Source organism: Schistocerca gregaria, chromosome 5, assembly GCF_023897955.1.
Source record: "Schistocerca gregaria isolate iqSchGreg1 chromosome 5, iqSchGreg1.2, whole genome shotgun sequence".
Lineage (NCBI taxonomy): Eukaryota > Metazoa > Arthropoda > Insecta > Orthoptera > Acrididae > Schistocerca > Schistocerca gregaria.
In genome coordinates, this window is record NC_064924.1 from 250,722,663 (window position 1) to 250,740,384 (window position 17,722).

General features: G+C 37.5%; 1 protein-coding gene across 1 annotated transcript in view; it reads left to right on the plus strand.

Annotated features, from left to right (window-relative positions):
• LOC126272046 (thrombospondin type-1 domain-containing protein 4) overlaps positions 1–13,070 on the plus strand; it is a 2,052,781-nt gene extending 2,039,711 nt beyond the window's left edge. The window contains exon 19 of the mRNA XM_049974560.1: positions 10,947–13,070. Within this exon, the coding sequence (XP_049830517.1) occupies positions 10,947–11,059 (113 nt within the window). The 3' untranslated portion in view covers positions 11,060–13,070. The remainder of the gene's footprint in view (positions 1–10,946) is intronic.
• The last annotated feature ends 4,652 nt before the right edge of the window (positions 13,071–17,722 follow it).

Sequence of the window (17,722 nt, forward strand, 5' to 3'; positions counted from 1 at the left end):
ACAGCCACCATCTTGATACCATATAGTTCCTACACTCAGTACGCATCCAGCGGTGGTAGTGTGTGATCGTTGTTTCTGCTGCTTTTCTTTCTGTGATGTGTTAAAATGTTTGCTGCAATAGAAAATCCCAACACTTGTGAGTGCATTCTTTCATTAGGCCCTGTTGGCAAAAAACTACAAACCAATTGAAATTTATTGAGAACATTGTGGTGTGTATGGAAAAGGTATAATGTGTGAAAGCCAAGTGAGGCAGTGGTGCATTGATTTTAAAAGTGGCAATGCCAGTGTTCAAGATGACAACCACAGTAATAGCTCTAGCCTTGTGACTGATGAACTGGTAATGAAAATCAATGACAAAATTCATGAAAATTGTCATTCCACAATTACAGAATTTTTACATTTACCCCAAATTTCATGAAGTTTTGTGCTTCCAGTTGTGGTGGAGAAACTTGGTTACTACAAATTTTGTGCTAGATGGGTTTCTAAATTACCAATGGAAGACCACAGAAAAACAGAGATTGGCTGCAGCAGTGACCTTCCTTGAAGATCACGAGAAAAATGGTAATGAAGTTATCAATCGTATCCTAACTGGGGATCAGACTTGGGCGAAGCATCTCAGTTGTGAAACAAAATGTAGTTAATTGAATGGGGACACACCATTTCTCACAAGAAACCAAGAAAGAGTCTGCAGACGCTCTCAGCAAGAAAGATCATGGCTTCTGTGTTTTGGGACTCTAAGGGACTGATCCTATATCTACATCTAAACTCTTCAAACCATTGTGAAGTGCACAGCAGAGGGTATATCCTACTGTATACCAGTTACTAGGGTTTCTTCCTGTTGCTAGGTGGTTGTAGTATATTCGTAGAAGCCAGTTCTTGAAACTTTGTTAATAGACTTTCTCAGGATAGTGTACAGTCATCTTTAAGAGTCTTCCAGTTCATTTTCTTCAGTATCTTTGTGAAGCTCTCCCATGACTGGAAGAAACCTGTGACCATTTGTCTTGCCCTTCTCTGTATACGTTCAAATCCCCAGTCAGTCCAATCTGGTACGGGTCCACACATTTGAGTAATATACCAAGCCTAGTCACACAAGTGGTTTGTAAGCAGTCTCCTTTGTAGACTAATTGCACTTCCTCAGTTTCTACCAATAAACCAAAGTGTACCACCTAGATTACCCATGACTGAACCTATGTGATAATACTATTTCATATCCCTACAAAGTGTTAGACTCAGCTATTTATATGAGTTGACCTATTCCAGCAGTGACTCATTGATATTGCAGTCATAGGATACAACATTTTTTTGCTTTGTGAAGTTCACTATTTTACATTTATGAACATCTAGAACAAGTTGCCAATCTCTGCACCACATTGAAATCTAATCAAGATCTGACTGAATATTTATGCAGCTTCTTTCAAATTATTATCAGTATTCAGTTCATTATAGATAACTGCATCATCTGCAGAAAGCCTGATTTTAGTGTGAGTATTGTCTGCAAGATCATTAACATACAGTACACACAGCAAGGGTCCCAACACACTTCCCTGTGGCACACCCGAAAATACTTCTACATCTGACAGTGACTCCCCATCCTAGATAACATGCTGTGTCGTCCCTACCCAAGTGTCCTCAACCCAGTCACAGATTTCACCTGATACCCCCGTATGACTGTACTTTTGACAATAAGCATAGGTGTGATGCTAAGTCAAATGCTTTACAGAAGTCAAGGAATACAGCACCTACCTGGTTGCCTTGATCCAAATCTTTCAATGCGCCATGTGAGAAAAGCATGAGTTGAGTTTCAAATGATAGATTTTTCAAAATCCATGCTAGTTGGCATTGAGGAGGTCATTCTGTTCAAGATACCTCATTATGTTTGAGCTCAGAATATGTTCTAAGATACTACAACAAATTGACGTCAGGGATAGTGGATGGCAGTTTTGTGGATCACTTCTACTACCCTCCATGTAAATGGGGGTGACCTATGCCTTTTTCCAAGAGCTGGGCATGGTTTTTTGTTTGAGGGATATGTGATAGATTTTAATTAGAAGAGAGGCTAACTTGGCCAAAAATTCAGTAGTCACAAATTCATTACAGAGTCAACATAGATTCTTGTTGATTTCCTTGAACATGGTACAACAATTACTCAGAGTGTTATCAGCCAACACTGACAAAGTTGAGGCAGGTGATACAAAACAAGTCTCAGGGAAATCTTAGTACGAAAGTTTTGTTATTTTACAACAACAGACGTCCAATCATACCCCAGAGCTCCTATGGGGTTTTGGATGGGAGATCCTTGATCATCCACTATAGAACCCAGATTTGGCACTGAGTGACTACCACCTCTTTCCAGCAATGAATACATAGCTCATTGCACTGTGTTTTGATGCTGATTGCTGAACTGCGTGCTAGTGTAAACTAGTGGTTGCAATGGCAAGTGACAGATTTCTACAGAGACGATATTGAAAACCTTGTACCACAGTATTGTAAGTGCTTCAGTTTGAATGGTGATTACATAGAGAAACAGCTTAGGAGTGTACCTTTAAAGTGTATGTAATAAAATTTGGTTTTTTCATACTTTTAACTTGTTTTATTTTAAAACGTCTTCTTACTTTCTGGGTGGCCCATGTATATGTTGAACAAAAATTATTCTTCAGTAAAATGTTGAATTTGTTTAAATTATTTTTAATGTTGTACATCATTTATATTGTAATTTATTGATATTGTAAATTTGATGCAGCCCGCTCCATGGTAAAACAAAGCACTGAAAGAAGTAAGCCATAATGGTGAATCATTACCAACCAAACAAAAATAGAAACATTGCTTTGAAAGAGTTCTAGATGGTTGCTACGGCATCTACATACACACTCTGGAAGCCATTGTGAAGTGCATGGCAAAATATTCTTACTGTTTCCCATATGTTAGGGTTGCCTGCCTTTCATTTACATATGGAATGTTGGAGGAATGACTGCTTAATGCCTCTGTATGCACTGTAATTAGTATAATCTCATTTTTAGGTCCTTGTGGGAGTAGTACATAGAAGGCTGAAGTTTGTTCGTAGATTCTTCACGTAATACTCATTCTTGAAACTTTCTGAGTAGGATTTCGTGGGATGCCTGGTTTCTGTTTTCATCCATCAGCCAATTTGGGTTTTCCGAATTTCCTTGATGCTCTCTTTTGAGTCAGACAAATCAGTCACCCATCAAGCTGCCCTTCTATGTATAGGTTCAGTATCCTCTGTGATTCCTATTTGGCATGTGTAGCTCTTGAGTAATAGCTTAAGAAATATTCTAAGATGGTATGCACTTATGATAAAGCAGCTTAGTTGTGTGTAGATTATCTACGTTATTATTATTAAGAAGTTTCCACTGTTTGGCTGTACATTTGTATTCATTTATTTCATACACTCATGATTTCGGCTTCATAGACATTCTCATGCCCAATATGAGGTCTCCAACCTGACTAAATGACATGTCATTATAGAAATAACACTTATCTGGTCTTATAAAACAGTTGTACATGAGTACATACCAAAGACATGATATGGCTGAAACTGGGCATAGCAAATAAACATTACCAAATTATAATGTATATTTGACAGTTCATCAGATCCATACATCTACTGATGTTAACATAGACATTTCAAATTGCCCTTGATAATGGTTATAAATCCAAAATCATGATTGTGTGAAATAAATGAATAAAAATATTTTAAAAAGCACATGGGTGTGGTCACCCACAAAAGAAAAATCATTAACTGCATTACCACAGTGTCCTAGCAATGAACTGAAGTCCACCATCTGATTTACCAATGACTGATCATCCCATTTCATATCCCCAAAGTTGGGGATATGAGCCACCCCTCCCAGGTATTTATATGATTGAAATTATGACTCACTAATATGTTAATCATAGGATGCTACATTTCTGAGTATTGTGAAGAGTAACATTTTAAATTTCTGTTCATTTAAAGCATGTTTCCAATCATTACACCACTTTTGAGATCATGTGCTTGTGTAGATTTTCTTCACGTAGCACTTCCTTCCACATGATTTCCTTGATCCATGGCTTTCAGGATGTTATGTGAGAATATTGCAAATTGAGAGCCACATGATCTTTATTTTGGAAATCGGCTCTGGTAGGCATGGAGGAGGTCATTCTATGTAAGGTTCTTTATAATGGTTGAGCTCAGAATACATCCTAACATTTTACAACAAATGGATATAAATGAAATTTAATAGTAGTTATATGGATCATTTCTACTACCCTTCTTGTAGATGAATATAACCTATGCTTTCTTCCAACTACTAGGCACACTTTGGTCTACATTATGTATGGCTAAAAATGGAGCCAACTCAGCTTCAAATATTGTGCAGAACATCACAGTGATTCCATAGGGTTATAGAGGCATTTCTAAAATTTTTAAAAACCATTTCAGATGTTTCTCAACACCACTGTTCATATCACTCACCTCTGCAGTGGTGCAAGAAGTAAACTGGGCCAGTGCCTTAGTAAAGAAACATTTGAAAACGAAGTTCAGCTTTTGCTTTGCTACACACGACTTCAGTTCTAGGGTCATCCATTATTGTCGAACACTAACTTTTCTGCCACTGACAGACTTTACATACACTAGGCTGTTCAAAAAGTATCCGAGCTTGTTTTTTATTGATAAAACCAATGAAGGTGTTGAGCCATGCATTATCTCTATGTTTATAGGCATATGTAGTGCTCACACCTGACTTTTTTCATGACTGCAGAAACTACAAGTCACTGGCTAGCTATTAATAAGTCAACACATGTTAGCAGTAGTCATCCGATTTTTTGCTGTGGGCAAAATGACAGAAAAATTGGAACAACATTATTGGATCAAATTTTATTTTAAGCTTGGTGATTCTCAAGCTGAAACAACCCACAAGGTTTGACAAGCGTTTGGGGATGAAGCAATGGGTACCACCAAGATGGCCGCTCATCAGTGAAGAGTGAGGACGTTCAGTTACGCCCTCAACATCCACAAAAGAGAGGACTTGGAGATGCAGTATAGACAATCCATGATCACATGATTTGCAGACAAGTGTTGAATCCATTCATTCAATTTTAATAGAACATTTGAACCCTAGGAGAATCTGAGCAAAAGTTGTGTGAAAGTTACTAACAACTGAGCAAAGCCACTTCATTTGGAAATTGCACAGGACATGCTGGGTGATCACTGGTGATGAGCCCCGAGTTTGTGGATATGACTCAGAAACAAAGTTTCACTCATTGTAATGGAGGTATCCATTATTCCCAGGACTCAAAAAAGCAAGAAGTTCAACAACAATGTGAAAGTCGTGCTGACCATCTTTTTTGACTCCAGTGGTGTGGTCCATCACAAGCACACACAGGAACATACTAATGTCAATAAAGAGTACTACCAAGAGGTTCTACATTGCTTTCATGAAGCAGTAATATAAAAACAGCCAGACTTATTTGTAGGCAGCGACTATTTGGCACCTTCACCATGATAGCACACACAAGCATCAATCGAAATTAATCAAGAGTTTTTTGGCCAAACACAATATGGCTCTGGTTTGTCAGCCTCCATATCCCCCGACCTAGCACTGAGCGACTTCTGGCTTTTACCTAAACTGAAAGAGGCTCTGAAAGGGACCATATTTGAGAACAGGGAAGACATTATGCAGAATTTTATATTATGCAGCATTTGACAGAACAGCTGTGCACCATACAAAAATAGGTTTCTGAGCAATACTTCCAACAGTGGCAACAGCATGGGTGAAATAAAAATATATTTGCAACTGAAAACTGAATTTTATTCAGAACTTAAAAATAAAAGCTGGATACTTTTTGAACAGCCCTCATATACTGGATTTTGTAAATCTTTCTATAAGACTCTACTATGGTATTTATTGCAGGTTTCATGCATTGCCCTCTTAACAGCAAAATGCTTTTGATTCAGAATTGTTTTCACTGTAGCCTTATGCTTCAGTTTATACATATTGTGCAGTAATCACCAAGTTTAATTACAACAATTATTTACCATTGAAAGATCCTCCCATCCAGTGCTTTATTGTATTTGAGTCACAGTTCCTCTACATTTTACTGCACAGAGGTAAATATTTCGAGTTCCTGTCTGAGGTATGACATGAGTGCATCTCTATTTGTATTACTGGACATCTCTATTTGTATCAGTGGACATTTAAGACTTTCTACTTGGTTTAGTTGTTCTCTTTTACTTTAATAATCAACTTCTGCAACTGATACCAAATTCAATGCAGGACTTCTCAAAGAGGTCAGGTCTGTTCTTTGCCATTAGATGTAATATATTTTCATCATAAATGAGTTTCCAAACTAATTGTTCCAAGAAATTTTTAGAGAAAGCATTATGCATTAGTGAAGTCTCCTCCAGTGATGGCAGTAACATGCAGGAACATAATGTTTTAGACAGCTGAGGGTCTCTCTGAAGCTTTTTGTTATGTCTGGAGGTGACTCTGGTAGATCTGAAATTCTTGTCCAGTACAATTAATACACCACCTTCATTTCCCATTAGACTGTCCTTCTGACATACATTTAGATTTACTCCAAAAATCTTACTACTGTCAGTTTCAAGTTTAGGTAGCTCTCTGTACATGAGTTCTACTCCTTTTTAGCACTGCTTTAGACTGTGGGACTGTGTCGTGAATGCGACAGCAGTTAATCACTCCAACTACAGTTTAAGTGGCTCATAAGTGGGGGGGGAGGGGGGGGGGCGACATTTCAAGAGAGTTCAAATAGCAAATTAATCAAGTGTTCACACTCTGATAAGCAAGACGCAAGACATGGTCCAGGTGATAGGTTTAAAATTGGTTCTCAGCAAATGGTTTGTCTTATACTTTCAAAGACATATGTCATACAGTCTTAAGCAAGAAAAAATGCCCACTGTACTAGCAGTAGACAGTATTGAATACTGGTGTATAGTAGGAAATCAAGCAAAAAGGGAAACAACACATGAGTATACTAACTAAGAAGCTCAAATAAGCATATTTTGCACTTACAAGTATCTCTCAAGTGGATGAGCAGTTCAGGAAAAGTGTACAGATCCCAGTCAGTTCTAGAATTTTTGCTGTCTCTTTTAATATTTTTAGCTTCTTTTAGTGTTTCTTAATGTGAAAAATAGTGACCTGTACTATTATTCAGTACTCACATTAAGCTATGGATCTCCATGTAACTCCATATAACTGACTGAGTGAGTAAGTTCTACGGTCAGAAGAACAGAGGAAGGCAGTGGTACACCACTTCCAATAGAACAATCCCTAGTAAAGCAGTATGATATTCAAACCAGCCCTCGGACTGATGATGGCTTTATCCTTCTCCCTGTTTTTAGATATCTCTTACTGTGAATGTAGGCTTTCCTGGTGTATTCTGCTAATGAAATCTTCTCGGGTTTCCATCCGGGTAGATGATGAGAATGACACTCATCAAAATGCTGCGGATTTTCTACGCAGCTACCCAGATGGAAGCCTGAGAATATTTCATCATCTCTCACTCTATTAATTTGAAGAGACGTACAAATTAATGGTATTTGTTTTTAATACTTTCACCTTAACTGTGAGATTCACAGTCATAAACAAGGCTGAAAATGTTGCTACACTTTCTCAGATGTCTACAATGTACCAGCAATGCCCCATAATGAGTGAGGGGTTGTATTCAATGGAGTTGGTTAGAGGAGAAAGGTGGTTAAGACAGAGAAGGGAGGGCGTGCAGAAGGATGCTGTCCCCTCAGGGACAGGGTAGGGATGAGGCACCAGTGAACTCACAACGGTATGGGCAGGGGAATCTGCATGTGGCATACAGTGAAATAGAGTAGTGGACTAGTAGAGGGATTTTCAGCAGAAGAAGAGGGAGACTGCAGAGAGGAGAGAGACAGAGAGAGAGAGTAGAACGAGTGTAGTGTGGGACATGGGTACAGTGGTGAAGGTGGATATGGAACAGGGACTAGCAGAGATTTAGGTCTGGAGGGTGTGAGACTGAAGACTATTTAACTTAGAGAAGCTGATGTTTAGGGCTGGGAGGTTATGGATCCAGCTGGTACAGAGTGTGAAGTAACCGTGGTAGTAGTAGAGAATGTTGTACTCAGCAGTGTGTTAAGTCACTATGTGGTTAACTCTGCTGTCATGGTGATCATTCATTTGAGTGTAGACCATCTTGGTATCACTCATACATAAATGACTGTGCTGAGATTAACTGCTTACACAGATAGCCGTTTCATTGATAGGGTAGGATATGCTCCTGACACAGCTGCACTATGATGTACTTGGTAGTTGCATAGGGAAGCTCTTGCTCCTGTATTTTCAAAATGGATATGACCTTTATGGCACTTATCTTGCTGGAATAAGAATGGAACAAGATATTTGTAGATTGATTGAGTGACAGAAGGTCATGTTGGGAGAGGTAACAAGTATTGTGGGTAGAATGTTCTTCATCTCTGCGCATGTAAGAAGGTGGCCCTCATGAGCTGTCACTTTCCTTCCTTCTTGATGCCTCTGATCCCAGTCATAAGACATCCACCCATTCCCCCTTACCTTCTTTCTTCTCTCAGCAGTTCCACACGAAACAATCCATCTCTTTATTCAAGTGCATTTATTTTTGTTTTAGCGCACTATAACATTTAGCTTTGCTGCCTGTCAGACATTCAGAGTCATTGAATGGTCAATGGTTTTAGTGGAAGCATTATTCTGAGCTAAATCTGGTTTCAGTGAAAGTAATCAGTATATATTTTTTTCTTCTAGTAGTGTACTTATGGTATTGTTACTTCTTCTGAACTGTAATGAATTATTTACAACCAATATTAGAACAAATACGCTGTGATGGTGCTCAATGACATACCTAGAAAGAGACACTGCTGTTGCACACCACTTTAGAAAAAATGGCCCCAAGCAGAAAGGCACATTAATGCAGTATCAGTTTGGAGCAAGCCAGGACATGTAATGGGTATTCATTAGTAGCAAGTGTATCCACATCCATTTGTTCTGATATTTCAATCCTCTTTCACCGTTCACTGCTATTGTCCTTGCAACTGGAAATTCCATATAGTTCTATGTTTTAAAAGCTGCCAGCCATACCTTCAATTTGCAGTGGTTTTGTCATGTTACCAGCAAATGTCAAAATTGATAAAAATTTAGTATAGAAATTATTCTCAAGTATCCGAATGTTATCTGTACCACAGCAAAATAATATTTCAAAACTCTCTTACTTAAGTTCATTGCTGTCTATAGGTACCTATGATAATACAAAAACAAGATTTTACGTAACCAGATGAAATGCAGTAGTTAGAATCTCTGATTAACTTGCCAGTTAGCCTGTTCTGGTAATTAGTTACACTCCAATCAAAATGACTGCCTCTTCTCTTGCTCTGGTCATTCTCTGATTGCTTGTTGATGCCAATGGTAGTTCCAGCAATAACTGGAGGGAGAACACTACTTGAAAGTCCAACTTACTTAACAACTATCTGGATCTGCTCACCAGCTCTACAGATGTACAACTGAACTACCTCTGCCTCACAGTGTGTACAGCTAGAACGTTATGACCACTGACCTACTGTCGATATAAACCCAACAAGGCAATAGCAGTTTCAGTTGGCAAGGGATGACTGCTAGTCAGAAGGACACAGGTTGCATGTGATGTCAGTGAGTATCCTGTCCAAATGGGGAAGGCATGCGACCCATCTTAGTTTGACTGAGAACAGATTGTAATGGGCCAGAGCCTCAGCACAAGCATTACAGAAACTGCACAACTTGTTAGTTGTTCGAGGAGTGCTGTAGTGAGTACCTTCAACACATCAAAAAACCAAGGTGAAATCACATCCAGATATCACCCCTTATGACAGATGTCAGATGTCATTTGGGCAGACTGTTAAATCAATGGGCAATAAACTGTGGCAGAAGTATCTTCAGACTTGCATCTGAACACACAGTCCACCAAACAATCCCAACGGTGGGCTTTCACAGCCGACAACCTGTGGGTGTGTCATTGTTAACACCATGACATAGGCAACTGCAACTGAAACGGAAACATGACCAATCATGACCATTGGCACTTCACATTGGTGCAGTGGCAGAGCTTTACGTGGTCTGATGAATCCTGATACCTTCTTCATCAAGCCGACGGGAGGGTGCGGGTCCGTCGTCTTCCAGGCTAACATTTCCTTGACACCTTTACTGTAGGATGGAGAGAAGCGGGTGCCAGCTCCAGTTAATGTTCTGGCTATCCAACTCACCCAATTGAACACATCTGGGATGTGAGCGACCTACCAAGGCCTTGTTGCTTCAATGCTATGATGCATTGTCATTGTTATCCGTGTCAAAGATGGACATACCAGCTATTAGCTAAGTGTCATAATGTTCTGGCTGATCATTGTAATTGGATAACAACATACAAATGACTAAAAACATGAAGAAGTCTCTATAATGTGTTGTTTTATTGATTGCACACATACTATCATTATTCTTTCATTACAGTATAAATGTTTTATTCTTTATTTGTAGCATTGGACCAGAAAGTCATTTAGGTACCTGTGAAGTCTTGCAAAATTATCTGTGTCTGAGCTTCATCAAAATGGATACTTATACGAAGAAAACTTAAGTCTGAAATGTTATCATGTTGTCTGTACATTAATTTGCTATCCACTAGGACACCAAGGGATTTACATGATTTTAATTTATATTTTCTGATTAGTAATCACTATTTCCTTTATTGTTAAGTCATTATTTGTATCAAATACCACACTATGGGTTTCTCAGTAATTAAGCTTTCAATTATTTAGTCACTGGAAACAATTTCTGTTCTCATATGATTTTTACAGCTGCTATTGGTATGTTAATAAGCAAAATTTATTTCTGCTTGTAATTTTGACAGTTCATGTGAAAAATTTTTCATTGTGGGCATTACTGTATGAGAATTCATTTTTGTTACAGGGAACGACTGTGTAGACAAATTTCCAAACTGCCACCTTGTTGTACAAGCTCGACTCTGCAAGTATAAGTATTATCATAACAACTGCTGCCATTCCTGCCGAAAGAAATTCTAAATGCATGCAGTGAATATTAGCTTGACAGGGATGCTGTCAATACCATACTGTTACTCCTCTACCTGGTTACTAATTAAGAGGTTTTTAATGTATGGCCCAATGTGTTTTGTCACAAATAATGATATGCTTGAATCATTATAATACAGAGCACATGATTTATGTTCTAATTGACTGTTACTCAGACTGATTTTAGGCATATTGAGGTGTCCCTTGCATTGTGGCACATAATTGATGACTAAATGTGAATTTATGTTAAGGCATTTGATATGCAATGCATGTGATTCATCCTGCAGCTTTTCAAAATGTGTTCAAAGAAAATCAGTCATTATCATGCATGCATGACCTATGTATTTTAAGAATGCTTGTGCACTCTTTCTTTGGGAATACTGCTGCAGTTAGCACTTTTATTAAGTGCTGCATTTACACATATTAGTGGCAGTTACAGTGCACCAAATACAGTTTAGTAATGCCAGACTGTAATAAACCTTATAATCACTCAGAGAAAGGTATATTTGTGGTGTAAGACATTTCCAGCAGAAGTTTTGTGATAGTTATAAGTGCCAGCACGAGTTACTTCTGTTACAGGATAGAAGGAGTTTATGTTGTACCAAAATCACTTGTGTTCAGTTTAATTGCAACTATGATTAAATCATAGAAACAGACTTCTTACTGTAGATAATGATATCTGTCTTGTGGTTATGAAACAATTCTTTTTCACTGTACTGTAGCATTTAATGTAATGCTCTTTGCTCTTATGAGATCAAAATATTGAAATTAGATGGTAGCTTCATGTTGTTGGAAGTGCTAATCTGTATATCTGTAAAACTGTTCTTGCCTGCTGAATTGATGTTCAAGATGACGAAAATACAACTGGTAGCCAAGAAAGTCCAGTGAACCATTCTGCAGCACAATGGTGAATTACAACAGAAAAATATATATTCGACATTCTCTTGCAGATACCCTGCAGTCATTTTGTTTACAGTTTTGGCATTGTGTGGCCAGAAAATGGTGCAAACTTAAAAATTTATACATGTATTAATAAAATTGAGAACAATATTACATAAACCTGCCGAGTGTATGTGGTACAGCAGTGCTGGCTGTGAACCCATTTTGTGAAAGCAGCAGTAAAATAATTTTGGAAAAATTGTGGCTTTTATTCAGTCTTTTGTTTATATAATTCAATATAATGTGCCCAAATTAACATTTAAATTGGTAACAACAAGAAAATTCTGTATTTTTCTATTGTCTACTGAAAGTTAAGTAATTGTAGTGTACTGAGGCTGACTTGTAATTTCATCTGTCCTAACAGTAAATCAGCAGATGCAGGGCATTTATTTACACATTTTAATGATATTTTTCATTTGTAAGATCTGAATTTTCTGTGTGCTTTAAGATAGTTGTAGATACTGTAATGATGTTCAGTATAAAGGTGAAATCTGTTACTCATCTTAAGGACTGATGATATAATGTTGCAAGAGTATACAGAATGAGTTTATGCAAAGTGAGGAAATATTCTAGGATGTCATTGTATTGAAAACTCTGAAAATTGACCATCTAAGACATATGAATCATTAATATTGAAGTGACATTTTTTAAGAAAAATAGAAACACAAACTTAATGAACTTTGGGTTTACCTGTCTGTAGACATATCATAAAACATAATATCAGTGTTTGTTAATCAAAATCAAAACTTATTTTATCAATTTGAGAAGAGCTGTTGGTAACAGTTTAACAGTTATTAAAACATTTCATTGAGGATTATTTGCTAGACTGATAGGACACCAAAGCAAAGAACAGTGATCATCTTGTAACTGAACTGTGAAGAATTTTCAGCGTTGTCCTTTCTGTACATGTGTAAATATTAAGTTATGTAATTATATGAAATTGTGTTGCAGAAATGTTCTTTGAGTATGTTGATCCAAGTATTTCATTTTGTATTATTTTACAGCTTTATGTAGTATTGTGCCAATTATTATTTCTGTGAAAATAAATTTAACAGTAGTTATAAGATACTTGTGATTTTGTTCAGTGGAGAAGTTTTGTCAGTTGAACATTGGCTGTGAAAGTGGTGAAGTTAATGTAAACCATTTTAAATATGTGCTAATTTATTGTTGTGGAGTAATGTTGGCACAACCACAAAGAATAATGTTATTCTTCAGTTGCTGTGTCTTTTGTGCTACTTCAGTGTTATTCTTCTAACATCAGCATTTATGAAATATTTGTGATGCATGAAGCCACATTAAATAACAAATAGCTATTAAAAATAAAGTTCTGTGCAGAACAAGGATGAAATTACATCTAAACAACACAAACACATAACTTTGACAGTACTAAATGTCAACTGAGTATTGTGTAAACAGCGGAGCCACTATTCCCTGCAATGTGCACAAGAGGTATTGAAAATACAGAACTCATCCTTCTTTTATGACGTTATCCATAGAAATATTAAATCAAGAAATATTATTCTAGTGTGTATGTAATTACATACATATTAATGATGTAAATAAAATAGAAAGAAACTTCCACATGGGAAAAATATACAAAAACAAAGATTCCAAGACTTACCAAGCGGGAAAGCGCCGGTAGACAGGCACAATAAATAAAACACACACACAGAATTTCTAGCTTTCGCAACCGACGGTTGCTTCTTCAGGAAAGAGGGAAGGAGAGGGAAAGACGAAAGGATGTGGGTTTTAAGGGAGAGGGTAAGGAGTCATTCCAATCCCGGGGATGGAAAGACTTACCTTAGGGGCAAAAAAGGACAGGTGTGCACTCGCACACACACATATCCATCCACACATACGCAGACACAAGCACATACACACACGGGATTGGAATGACTCCTCACCCTCTCCCTTAAAACCCACATCCTTTCGTCTTTCCCTCTCCTTCCCTCTTTCCTGAAGAAGCAACCGTCGGTTGCGAAAGCTAGAAATTCTGTGTGTGTGTTTGTGTGTTTTATTTATTGTGCCTGTCTACCGGCACTTTTCCGCTTGGTAAGTCTTGGTATCTTTGTTTTTATATAATTACATACATAAATGTATAATACTGCTGCCCTCGCAACCAGACTTTTTCTCATTTTTAAATCACTGACTCATAACTATTGGATTAATTTGGTGAGTTCTACTGTCTGTTGTAGATCAGCTTCTACAGAAATACAGGATTTATTGAACAACAATTAAACACACACAAATCACAGAAAATAACAGCTTCTGTAACTCCTTGAATGAGACAAAAACTAAGGCTTCTAGAAGTAAATATCTGTTGGCAATGAAAATTCTCTGGAGATGAACTGAACAGCTCTATAGTTAGTGATGGAGAACACAAACTTTGCCAGTCTGGGAAGTACTCAAAAACGAACCACTCTCTCAGTACATATACTCACCATTCATGCTCTAGTGGAAAGCACAACATGAAGTCTTACGGACAATGGAGACAGCATTGCATTAGGGAATTCAACATGTCTATGTGGAGGGCCAAACATTGATGACAGAAAATAACGAAGTCCAACTGAGCATCCAAAAAATAACCAAATATCACAAGCTCATGTTAAATTAGCCCACTGGAGGGAATGTACTGCATATCAGCTGAGAAAAGTGAGACTGAGACAGTGAGCAGAGGTCTCTAAATCTGTTGCTGTTGTTTAGCCATGTGACATGACATTGTGTCACTTCACGCTGTGCTTATTGACCTCACCAGGCATCCACATAATTATATTGATTGATCCGTCTGTATGTCTGACAGGATTACAAGAAGTTCACACACATCTTGACAGCTTTTGATACCTCTTAATTGATTAAAGAGAAAACAGTATTATACATCAGGAATGGCAAAAGTCTGCTCTAATTATAGATGTTCAACAGTAAAGGTTTTGGCTGATATTTGGGAATATGAATGGACTAGGACAGTTACACATATTTATTAATACTACACTTCAGATATGTAAGTTCAGTAAATGTTCTAGAACTCTCATTTCCCTGAGGCTACACCTGAACTGACCGACATAATCCTTGTTAGATCACTGTAGGAAAAACAGTATTAATTGTAAAGAGGAATAGAATCAAGGCAAGAAGATAGATCCACAATCTCATGGGATACAAAAAATTTAGACTTATTGTTACTCTTATTCATGAATCGCCATGAATATATTATTATTTTGTTTATTAATTTCTGAATTTCTCAAATTTATTTATCATTGAGTAAATAAAATTCCAGAAATTTGATGGAAGACAAAAAATATTAGTTACAGGATGAATATCAACAAAGACCCACTTGTATAATGTCATCAAACTTGCCATATCTCATCTTAAGTTTTGCAGAGTGGCTCTAATGCTGTAAGACATGTGGAAATCATTTTGTGAAGATGAAAATGTAAGTATGCTGTAATACTAAGTGCCTAATAAAGGCCTTCAGTTTTATAGATATTGTGTAAGTCATACACCAGTTCAGTGTTGACTTTTGACAGTGTTCACTGGAGGAACATGCCTTTTCTGTCAGCTTCTGTTGTTATTATCAGTATGAAACTGCTTGTGCAGGTTGCTGTTGAAAACTGTAGTGGGTGATGTCCACTTCCATGAATGATGATTCCTACGTTGAACTTGAGGATAGTTTCATATACAGCACAAGCTTACAGTAAAGTGTAGTCCAGGCTAACACCTGAAAGATCTGTCTTGATGTGTTCCTGGCATATTGAATACATCATAATGTTTCAGAAGTGTATCCAGGATATTATTAACTCTTGTACTGAACTTTAGCTGACAACCTTTTAGCCATTCTTGAGATGAGGTGGCGGCAAGATTTTTAAAACACTTTGCATTGTGAAGTAAAAATGCATGCATCAAGTTATCTTTGATGCATGATCATTTACTGAGGTGCTTTAAAAATCTTACAAGCAACTCACCATGAGAAAGGCTGAAAAGTTGTCAGCCAAAATATTGGTACAAGAGCTAACAATATTCAGAATGCACTCATGAAAAATGATGGAATATAACTGAAAGATCATCTGTGATGACATATGAATAAGAAAAACAAATTCCATTGGGGAGTCTTTATCCCAGGTAGCTGTTGAAGCAATGTTCATAGGGTCAGGCAACATGATGCACCACATACTACTCAGAACCATAGGTGGTGTCCAGTGGTGGCATCTGTAATAATTAGTGTATTGACAGGTGGTTTGTAAATAGTATTGTGTCCTCAATGTGCGACATCCTTGTGATATTTGTAAAAAAATCACAAAGGAAGAGATGCCTGCTGGTCAAGGGTAGGCAAACCTGCAGATCAAGACAGTGTGCAGGAGGAGTAATATAGTCAGCATATGGCCAATGTACAGCAATTGTTAATGATTACTAGTGTCTTGGGAGAGCTTTCAGTCATCTTGAGTGGTTTTACAAATTGCTAAAGAAAGATTTGTGCACTGTTTGTGACTAGAATAGTTTGTGTTTTTCATCAAAAACTTCTTTGTCAGTACTGTTTGACCTAAGGAAACTATTACTTACAGCCACTGTATTCTCAGTGCAATTCAACAGAGTACACAGTGTCTCCAATCTGACAAGGAAAATTTGGCTTGCAGAAACTATTCATTCTAGCAACATGACTAAAAGGATCATTTCAGGCATATGCTTTGCATGTACTGACACTACTGTGAGAAAGGTTGTCAGTAGGGTTAAGTTATCAGCTGAATTGGAACACTACATAACATCATACAATCACTATCAAAAGACACAAAACATTGAAATTTACCTTATAATGATCTGTCACAATGAAAAAATCAGCTGTTGACCACCATCTCCAAACTCTGGCTTAGAGATATCATGAGAAGAATGTAAAAGAACTGTTGGAAGAACTGGAAAGGTTGAGCCAGCCGCGAAAAGCCAGAAAAACCTCCTCACATTCTCTTTGGCCATCCATTATGAACAGCAGTAAAAATCTTCCATCACTGGTGCATGAGTATAGTGCCCATAGGATAGCCTGGGATGATATATGAATCAATGGAATCCACCCATACAGTCAGCAATTGTATTTTCTTTCAGGATGAGAGTGCAGAGCACACCATGCTGATCTTGCGAATATCTTCCTCTAGGAGGTAGGAATAAACTGAATAAAATGGCCAGCAGTTTCTGTTGACATGAACTGAAGTGAGTATACTTGGGACCAGTTGCAGGAGCCTCCTCAGTCAGTGGGTGACCTCACTCAAACTGCTGCCCAAGAGTGAGGAAGATGTGACTTGAAATGTCTTGATATTTTTGTGGAAAATGTGATAAGGAAGATTCAAACATTGTACAATAAGGAAAGTTTTCCAGCAGCTAATTTTTACTTCACAGATATGTTAACACCTGTACATTCACCAAGACTACTTTTATTTTAGTTACTGTGTTATATATAATTCAGAGTATAGTTGCTTCCTATTTTCAAGAGTCTTATTTTCTATTCCCTTCCCTCTTGATATCGAAGCCTGTGCAAGTTCTCAGACAAGCAGGGATTTTTTTTATTACTTTGCTACAATGTTGTAGGATAAGTATGAAATGATTCTGAAAACATATAATGCATAGCCAATCTTGGTGAGCATACATTATCTATCAAAGCTGTGACAATACATTTAGCACATGAGTGGATTAGGTTTGGCTTAGGTGTTTGGAGAATTAGCTCTAAGCCACAGGTCCTGT